The sequence below is a fragment of the Abramis brama genome (assembly GCF_963993115.1).
Source record: "Abramis brama genome assembly, chromosome: 8".
Lineage (NCBI taxonomy): Eukaryota > Metazoa > Chordata > Actinopteri > Cypriniformes > Leuciscidae > Abramis > Abramis brama.
Genome location: NC_139970.1, coordinates 6,373,245 through 6,384,035, shown reverse-complemented (window position 1 = coordinate 6,384,035; position 10,791 = coordinate 6,373,245). Strand labels below are relative to the sequence as shown.

Genomic DNA, 10,791 nt, shown 5'->3' with positions numbered 1-10,791 from the left:
TAACTTCTCATTTACTATGAACTACATAAACCCGACCAGTCCAGTCACATGACCAGTGACCAAAGGTGGTGCCATTTTGTCTTCCTAAACGAGTTGGAAACTTGGAACAGAACTACTGAAGCAGGACTTGGACTATATTCTTTATTTTTCTAGAATCAAGTCAAAAATGAAGATTAAAAAAAAAAGGTCACACTGCAAGTACATATCCAGAACAAATCCAACATCTTAAAAAGATCTTATAAAAACTGAGCAGTACAGAACAAATCAAGACTTTAAAAACAGTTCTGCAAGATAAGCCCTTGAATGATCTGGACCCGTCAGCTTCAAAACACAAGACATCATTCTGGCAGTAGATCATTCCAGAAGAAGCGATCAGGCTTCAGTCTCCGTCCGTTTCCTCCTCAGACTCAGATTCTGAAACACAGGAGAGACTCGCATCAAATATGAGCAACACAGGAGGAGATTTGTCCTTGAAACTGTAGAAACCATCAGGTTTAGCTGGGACGTCTACTCACCCTCCTCTGCACTCTTCAGCCACTCCACAAACTTCTTCATCTGCTCCAGGAAGAAGCCCTTTCCTTTGGCTAGATGGGCTTCGGTGTACCACTTCAGAATCGCCTCTTCACTCACGACATTCACTGAAGGAGAAGCAGAGGTTTAGGAGCGGTGTAATGAAGCTCTTCAGGAGCACTAGGGTCAGCATTAGAGGAGCGCTACCTTTATAGAGCAGCAGAACGATCTTCTGGAAGGCGTTCATGAAGTGGATGTTGTCGTAACAGTACTCCTGAACCCTCAGCAGAAGCGTGAGCTCCGACAGGCCCTGAGTGGTGAAGGCCTTCAGGAGAGGGCTGTGTTGCTGAGGGGAGAGTCAAGAGTATGCTCAATATTAACAGGTTCATTGGTATTGACCCAGCATAGAGAATCATGTAACACTTGTTCTCAGATTACCAAAATTTTGCAAATAAGAGGCAGCATTTGTGTCCTGGAAAAACTGAGCTTTTTGAAACGCTGTTTAGCCTGTGAATTTGAAACCATAAAGAGACTATTCAAATATGAATCTGTGTGAATTAGTGGTTTCATGTACCAAACTCATGTGATGCTCATATAAAGGCTGAAAACACTGAGTGTCAGACAAGAAACTATTCATTCACACAGATTCATATTTGAAGTCTTTGACTTAATCTTCACTTTGAGCATGTTACGGTTTCATTTGAGAAGATCGTCATATGAAACAAAAACTCAAAGGTCAAGAAATTGTGACAAATATTACTGTTGTACAGTAGAATTCAGCTAGATCTTAATGCAAGAACACTAATATTAGTTATTACATTTCTTCCATGTTTTAATGTCTAACAGTAAAGCTCATTTGTGCAGCTCTTTGACAAGTGGTTTGATTTAATTTGATTAAAAGAAATTAAATTGTTTTATGCATTAACCAAAATTATTAATTCAATTTGACATTCTTTATTAAATTCTTCATTTAATTAAACCATTACAATGGAACTCAGAAGACTAAAACAGAACTGGGTAAAAATGAAATTTGAGGGGGGAAATCCATATGACGTTAAGCATGTAATTTATTAAACTAATAAATTTGTAAAAGTTTCATGATTAATTAGACAAGCTTTTTGATTGCTTAATTTAACCATTTAAAAAAAAAAAAAAACTTTGAATATAAAGCTGATTTCATAGGGCTCTACAAAAGAAAAACACGTCTGACATCTTGGTATCATCTCAGTAATCTTATTGGGTTTTATTAAATATTCAACGTGGACTAGAAGCGTTCGTAAAGTGTGGAGAGACAGACGAGCTCAAGCGCATCCAGAATAATGTAGATGTAGCTCGATAACCCTCTAACCTTCAAGTGTTTGATGGACTGCTCAGCGACCAGCTCCTCTTTCTTATTCCACTCCATCAAGCTCATGATGCTGGTCCACATGATCCCGATCATCTTCTGCTCAGAGATGCTGCTCCGCTTCATCTCCTCCTTGCAGCTGGAGATAATCTGGAGGAAACAGATCAGATCAGAGATCATGATTCTCTCAGCACAGATTCTGAGGCAGAACACCAGCGGCTCGAGCGTCTTCACGGACCTCAGTAAAGGAGACGCCCAGAGCCATCTGCTCCTGCAGCTCTTTCTGAAGCTCCTTGCGAGCTCCTATCGACTGCCGGTTACGGGAGAAGTCAGAGAGCTCCTTCAGCCCCGCGTCAGAGAAGTACTTGGAGAAATACTCATAGCTGCGCTTGTTCACCGGGAACAGCTCCTGCAACACAAGACACATCAACAGGTTGAGATGATTGCCATAAAACGGGTTCACTTACATTAATCACACTCACTCTGATATGCTGCACCTTCAAAGTCCAAACTGACTTTGTCCGTTTTTTAATAAAATAGAAAGACTTGCCTTTTTGCACACATTACACAAATGTACAATTTAAAATAGAAGTCTATTTTTAATAATGTTTATTCCTTACTATTTTTATGCACTAGGGACAATTCCTTACACAAGTTTAGTGTACAAATTCCTTGTTTTAAGTCTTGTTTGAAGTAATCTTTTTAAGCATGGCTCTTAGAACTGATTGAGTACACAGGTTAATTGTTTGTGACTACATTATTGCTTTTGATGCATCATCTATGTTGGCAAGCACTGTCAACGGCAGTTTTAAATGTGCTATAGACATATTTTGTACTCTTGTTATTGTACTTGCTAATAAAGGCAGTTTCTGCTGCACTCAGACTCACCATCAGCCGGTCGTCCATGCCGACCTTACGCAGAGCGCAGGCCACAGAGTTGATGTCCTTCTCAGTGATCCACGCTTTGAACAGCTTCACAGCGAAGGCCGGAGACACTCCTATTTAGAGCAACACCACGTTCAGTATAAAAATAGCAAATCAGAGAAAGCCCTGAGTGTGTGTCAGACGTACCTTCTTTGACCAAGTTGTCATTGAAGAGGCTGCCCAGGATTGAGGCGGATATGCTCCCGTTAGCCAGTAAAATGCCAGTAAGCATGGCGAGCTTGTTGCGCTCGGACTCACTGAACCCTTTCAGGAACAGGAGCAACTGGGGAAGAAAGAAAAATAAGGCACAAACTTTAGTCTTTGGTCTTTAAAAGTCCAAATGTTATAGGATGATATTGGATTCAAGTTACCTTTTTGATCTCCTCTTCGAAACCCTTTTCCAGGTACTTGTAACGCCGGATTAACTTGTTAAAAACCTAAACAAATACAGGAATTCAATTTGAGAACATATTAAGAATTGGTATTAAGATGCGCTTTGGTCAACTGGATCATAAGTAGAGGAGGGAGACACATTCCTGTTTACACCTGGTGTTTTAATCCCTCTCTTTTGTCCACTTTCAACCACTTCTGTCCTGATTTCTTCAGGTGGAGGGTCTATGGATGGGCAAGTTTAGTTTTTTACAGATCTTTTGATCTAATGGACGAGATCCTAAGTTTAAATCCCGTCTGGGTCAGATTTAAGTCCGGGTCCGAGTTCTTCCCGTAATGATCACGCATTAGGTCAGTAGATGAGTAGACGGTTTTGTAGCTGTTCAAAGACGTTCGATCACATGCGTTTACACTATGAAAGCAATCCGGTCTAATGAGTTAAACTGCCTCTGGAAGTGGTGAAAGTGGACGAGCTTGAGACGTTTTAGACCATTTACAGCTGTGTTTAGTGTTGTCCACTTGTGATCCGATCGACTAAAACACTTAATACCAGCTGTAAACAGGCCTCAGACACCATTATACATCTTGACCCACAATCCTGACTTTACATACTTGAGCGTACGCTCTCATGGTCTTCACATCTTCTTGTGCGGTGAAGAGACAGAAGTTAGTCCGAGTCATGTCGTCAGATATGGCACCTCCCGGAGCTGAGCACCACAGAAGGAAACACTCTGGTTAAAGACTATAATTCACTGCTGAAACAAAGCGGCTCAAAAGAGTCAAACGTCCTCTTACCCAGCATTCCACCAGCCACCAGGATATCAAACAGGGTTTCTGCATAGCGCCGATAGTCAAGCTTGGCACCAGAGGAATCTAGGAACTTGGCAACAGCCTCCAAATCAGGGCCAGTTTGATTTAGTCCTTGTACAATGTGTTCCTGAAACTGGGTAGGGTCAAATCTCTCCTTTTCATCTGTTCAAACGGAAGAGAAAGCAGAAGAAAGTGAGGCGGAGCGTCCAATGACATGCTAGATCTCAGCAACCATGAGGTTCAGAGTAAAGTCCAACGACACTAAAGCAGCGCGATTAATCATTAATACATTTTAAAAAAAATCCTGAATGACAATGAGTCACTAGTGTTTAGTAACTTTGACAAATCACACCAGAATATTTAAATCTATGGAAGCTTGTTTCTACCACACAAAATAAAAAATTGCAACGTTTCTCGCAATTGACTTAAAACACGCACTTGCGACTTTCTTACAATTCTGACTCTCGCAATTGCGAGATGCAATTACCTTGTATTTTTTATTCAGTGACGGAAACAAGCTTGAAGCTTTCAAAACAAACCTGTGTTGATCTAGAGACAGCAGTTAGGCCATCTAGGTATGAAACAGTCTTTTCAACCACACACAGTATCGTTTTTTCTGCGTTACAAATATTCATATCAGAAGTACTGCAATAAAAGTTTATAGTTTAGTTAACTCTACGGAAGCGATCGAAAGAACAAATCACCTTTTGAAAGTAACTGATATCATCGTTACTGAAGCATCAATAACATTACACCAGTAGGTGGCGACAAGTGACTTTAATTAGGCATCAACATTAACACAAAACTACAATTGTTTTTAAAATCCAATTCACTAAAATACAAAAGTGACAACTTCTAAATAAGTTGATTAGATAAAGACAAACCTCTCTTGCGTGTCTTGAAACGCTGGCCTGTTAGCGTTGGCTTCTGCTGCTTTTGAGTACTCATAAAAGATACCTTAAAAGAAAGAACAAACGTTTAAAGTTCCCAAATATCATGCAAGCTTTAGCTTCAGTCTTTTCTACCTCACTGTAGGCTATATTTCTATAGTATTCTTTTGGTATATTTATAGTAAAATACTTTAAATAAGCAACACTTGATCCATTGATACAAACACCGCTTCTATTGTTCTCATTTGTAAGTCACTTTGGATAAAAGCATCTGCTAAATAAATAAATGTAGTATATTTCGATAAAAACAAAAGTATCGGTATAAAATTTATAGTCAGGATTTAGACTGATGTTGTGGCAGCTGCAATCAAAATTTGCAATTGACCTTTGAAAGTAATGTAACGCTTCAAATAAGCTGGTATGTGCTATATTATGCCAGTAGGTGGCGACAAGTGTCTTAACGTGTAAACTAATACATTCCTTTAAAATACACTTATCAATAACATTTTAGACAGTTATAAATACTCATAACATTACATAAAACATTTCATCAGAACCTCAGGTAAACTACATATTGTTTGATTGTCTGCTTTGTTTTCAGTGGGAGATTGTGATCTCTATTCTAAAAAAAAAAAAAGCTATTGAGTCCGAAATTAATCTTAATTAATATATTATATCTGGCATTTATCTACTATCAATACTTCTCATATTACCATGTACAATCTTAGACTATGATGAAGTTTTAATGTACATTAACAAGGATTTGGTAAAATTATAATGCATAATGTGGGATCCTGAAATGTTTTCTTTTAAAGACGCACTCCTCATCCAGTGAGCGAACTGCGAAATAAGCCCCGCCCCTCTCTAGCTCCGCCCTCTCTCCGCGAGACTGCGGTCCTGCCGGTTTGATGCACGACGATCACCATTCACTAACGTTAAACTGTAAAGTACAACCAGATGATCGCTTGCAGCTCATTTACCTGCAGCTGGTTTGAGTGGCACACGCACATTCGTTCAAAAGAGACTCGCTTATAGTAAATACACAGTTTCGCATAATTAAAATGTGCTCCTTTAACGTTAATTCAGTTGTGTTCGACAATCACTAGTTTTGTGTCATGAAAACACTGCTCGTACGATACATTTATTTTTAGAAACTTCTTAATTTTATATTTTAGAAAACACTAAATTAGGGACAATAGTCTAGAAACGCAACTATTTATCCATTCTCATACAAACCTGGACAAAACTCAAAACAAATTCCATACTTTTCCAAACTGCGTAGGTACCTTGAAAACTCAAAATGTCTTAAAAATGGCTCCCTGGGTCAATCTCACGAGAATAAAAATGAAATACGAACAAGGCTTACCATAAAAGACCAATTTAAAGCAAAACTTACCGAAATACTTGAGGAAAGACAACTGTTTCCGAAGAGTAACCCAAACAAATGTAAAATGGCGAGCACACTTCCTCACACGCGCTGAGCACCAGCTTAATAAAGGCTGGACTAGTCCATTTGCAGAGGGGGGATCAGTGACGGGGAATACGGAAGAACTGGATAAAAGCAACTAAATGGCTATCTTTTATCCGATTTAATTTAGTTAACATTAAAATAAATTTGTAAGCTCACTAAGTAAATAAGGTAATCTTAATATTTTGAACAAATATTACGTAACGTCTAATTTGGTTCCCCCTCTAAACATAATTCGCTCCGTTTCCGGGTTTTGTAATAGTTCATGATTCATTTGTTCCTTCCGACATAAGAAAGAAAGAAAGAAAGAAAGAAAGAAAGAAAGAAAGAAAGAAAGAAAGAAAGAAAGAAAACGAAAAGGCTTAGGTTAATGTTTTCCACACATTTGGATCAAAAAATAACAAAATCATATTTTTTCAAAAATGTTGTGTGTTGTTGTTGTTGTTTTTTGTTGTTGTTGTTTTTGTTGAAGAAAATGGAGCTCAGATAAAAGTAAAATCAAATTATAATGTGATCAGATAAACACCAAAAAGTGTCTTTAGTGTTTAAATTTAGACTTCTTAGTCCATCTTTTTGTATGTGGCCAATTTAAACAAACAATCCTGTTCATAAAATAATATTTTACTTATAATATAAAGTAAGTGTTTTCAATTTTGCATTTAAAATCCAAGCGAGGCAGATGATGAACACAGAAGAAAAGTATAGGGCCTATGATCATACATACATTCTGTTGTATAAAGTACATTCAGTTATCAGATATCGTCTCAGAGTGTACTTTACTGTCTCAGATTCAGAGTTACGGCACATAATGCGTCACATCTGGCAAAAGTTTTAATCTCACGCTGTTGCGCAACTGTTCCTGGACCAGAATGTCCTTCCCAACACTGTGCTGGGTCACGTGACCAAGACACATACAACTTGATTCCAGTAACTGTGTCTGAAGTCCTGAAGTCTGAATCCTTCAGCTTATGCAGGACACAGCTGGTTTAACATAGCTCATCATGGCATTTTGTATGTTTTGTGTGTACATGTGCGTAAAAAGACCTGCACTGTCTCCTTTAGTGTTTGGTGTCCTTTCTGTATTTAAGACTAAGTTCATGATACATGTGACGAACATCATCGACCACAAAAGAAGAGCAAATAACATGAACATATAGCCAAACCGTGTCAGGGCATATTGGACAATTTATCGCTTGAGTTTTTATTTATAATGTTTGTGTTGATATTTCATGTTTCTATTTTTGTATTAAATCATGATTAGATCATTTATATAATAGTATTATAACATTAGTACATTAATAACAATAATGTAGTCTGTTTGTAATAGTTGTGATTTGCTGTTTTCTTCAGTACCAGCATTTACGGGGTTAAAGCTGGTAGTTCAGGAAGTGCCATATGAGTAAATATTAGTGCTGCGTATGTGCTGTTACTGCCATTACTGCTGTTCTGTGTCAAAGCCTTCAACGAAGAGCTCTTTCTTAAGACAGTACAATAACATATCCATCAGCAAGCTGTTATATGAAGGCCACTGAAGACAGCCTTTACATGTTCTTGTGATTCAGAAGCCATGTTGCAGCAAATCACACTTGCTGTCGTCAAATATTTCATAATTTTCTGTGGTTTGACTCCATCTGCAGACATTGTAATAAATAGAACGGCTGTTACAGAAAGGGAAGTTCAAAGTCCTGATTAAAAGGTTCAGTCAGGGAAATATCATATTCACAAAGCCAAATTTAGTAACTCTAAACCTTCTTTTATTGCTTTTGGTAAGGAGACGAAACAGTACATCAAATCCATCCATGATTCAAAAAATAAGAAGGCTGCTAAAACCATTCAGTTATGCTCTATCTTTAAAGTATTTATTTGAAACCCCCCTGGCTCTACTCTTGTTTTTGTTTTGTTTTTTCTCTCTGTGTATTAATGACTCTATTTGTGTGTTCTTACTTCTTGTATTGCAATGATTTAATAAAGATTTGAAATCTATTTTATAAAGCGGATAGTTCCAGTCCTTGATTCTGATTGGCTGAGCTGCGTTTGAAGCCGTTGTAAATGACTCAACACCCTATGCTCAACACACACACACACCTGTGAACGCGTTACATTAGTGTTACTGCAACTGCCGTTTGTGATGCTTTGTTGCTGCACGTGTTGCTAGGCAACCTCTTAGGAACTACATTGCTTGGCGGAGGAAAACATGTGTTATAACGTTATATTTTTTTGTTTCTGGTGGTTATTTTATGAATAAAATAAATATTAAAATGGATATTTTTATGTAGTAACCGTTTTATAAAAGCAATAAGCCCCTTGAAGCCGTGTTTTTCAGTGGATTTAGAAAAGCTAAGGGGGTGCACAGGTCCGCGTCCTGTTCTAAATCCACTGTAAAACACGGCTTCAAGGGGCTTATTGCTTTGGGTTAGAATATATTTGGGTTAGAATATAAATTGACATGTAGATGCAAAGATACTTATAGTCAGTAGAATGTCTGTTAGAGGAGCATCACAATAAAGAGTTAGCAGAGATTAAGCATATATTCTACTAATACTCTAATGATATTAGTTAACACGTAGGCTAGTTGCAAAGTTGAATGTTCAAAAGGGACCATCAAAATAGAGTGTTACCAAAACTTACATTTATTGTTTAGTTCCTTATACACGTGTATTGTGACTACTTAATTTCTCTTCAATTATCTTTAATGATCAAAAAAGTAAATGTTTAAAAAATACTTTAGACGAATGTAAAAAAAAAAAAAAAACCTTCCAAGGACAACGTGTACACATATTTGTGCAAACATTTTGAGGACATTGTGAGACCCAGATCGTCATGCCTGAAGCTCAGTGTGGAATAGCACCTGTTCTCCACAGGAGGGAGTCCGTCGCCTCCTGAGTTTAGACTTCCGGGTCACAGCTCTCCTCAACTGCAGTTAATGCATGCATTATGCTCATCAGTCTCGCTATATTTAGCACAACTTGTACACGCATCAGTTGAAAAGTTGATAATTCCTTTTGGGTATCATTCTGAGCATTTCACCTGTTTTTTGACCCTGGAATTTATTGTATTTTTTCCTGTTTGCCTTGTGTTTTGGATTTTTCTGCCTCGTTTGTACCCTGGTTGCGAACGTTGCCTGTGTCTTAACTGTTTTCTGCCTGCTGTTTCAATAGTTTTTCTGAATTGCTAAAACACATTTCTCGAAACGTTAAACACAAAACCAAATCTTCAAACTAGATTCACAAAACCATTGACTCTTCTGGCAAAATCAAACAATTGCTTTAAAACCATTTCACCTCTACTTGAAATTAAACATAAAAAATGGAGAGCACAGCATCTAGGGCATGTAGTTAAAACATTTTTTTTTATTGTATATGTGACCTGATCCAGCAAAATGAGTCACAGTGACCCAAATTTCAAAAGATTTGAACAGTTTTATTACAGTATAATAATGCACTGTGCTATTATACCTTTATTACAGTGTAATAATAGATTGTGTTATTATACCTTTATTATAGTGTAATAATACATTGTGTAATTATACCTTTATTACAGTGTAATAATACATTGTGTTATTATACCTTTATTACAGTGTAATAATAGATTGTGTTATTATACCTTTATTATAGTGTAATAATACATTGTGTTATTATACCTTTATTATAGTGTAATAATACATTGTGTTATTATACCTTTATTACAGTGTAATAATACATTGTGTAATTATACCTTTATTACAGTGTAATAATACATTGTGTTATTATACCTTTATTACAGTCTAATAATACATTGTGTTATTATACCTTTATTACAGTCTAATAATACATTGTGTAATTACAGTCTAATAATACATTGTGTTATTATACCTTTATTACAGTGTAATAATAGATTGTGTTATTATACCTTTATTACAGTGTAATAATAGATTGTGTTATTATACCTTTATTTTAGTGTAATAATACATTGTGTAATTATACCTTTATTACAGTGTAATAATACATTGTGTAATTATACCTTTATTACAGTGTAATAATACATTGTGTAATTATACCTTTATTACAGTGTAATAATAGATTGTGTTATTATACCTTTATTTTAGTGTACTAATACATTGTGTAATTATACCTTTATTACAGTGTAATAATACATTGTGTAATTATACCTTTATTACAGTGTAATAATACATTGTGTAATTATACCTTTATTACAATGTACTAATACATTGTGTAATTACAGTCTAATAATACATTGTGTAATTATACCTTTTTTACAGTGTAATAATACATTGTGTTATCTTCCATCTCTTACCAGGAAGCATACCTTCACTCCCTGTTCGTATCGATCACACAGGGGCGTGTCTTTTCGAGGAGGCCGAGCATTGGTGGTTCAGTGGTAGAATTCTCGCCTGCCACGCGGGAGACCCGGGTCCGATTCCCGGCCAATGCAAAAAAAGACTTTTGGTGTGCCAG

At 36.7% G+C, this 10,791-nt stretch overlaps 1 protein-coding gene across 1 annotated transcript; it reads right to left on the bottom strand.

Annotated features, from left to right (window-relative positions):
• Positions 1-127: 127 nt before the first annotated feature.
• On the bottom strand, positions 128-6,402 carry bzw1b (basic leucine zipper and W2 domains 1b). The gene is made up of 12 exons (XM_084122101.1): positions 6,266-6,402; positions 4,864-4,936; positions 3,965-4,141; positions 3,782-3,876; positions 3,151-3,216; positions 2,927-3,062; positions 2,744-2,853; positions 2,094-2,264; positions 1,859-2,005; positions 718-856; positions 516-638; positions 128-414 (listed from the first exon to the last, which is right to left on the bottom strand). The coding sequence occupies exons 2-12, from the start codon at positions 4,925-4,927 to the stop codon at positions 380-382; spliced, it is 1,263 nt and encodes a 420-aa protein (XP_083978227.1). The 5' UTR covers positions 4,928-4,936; positions 6,266-6,402; the 3' UTR covers positions 128-379.
• Between the last annotated feature and the right edge of the window lie 4,389 nt (positions 6,403-10,791).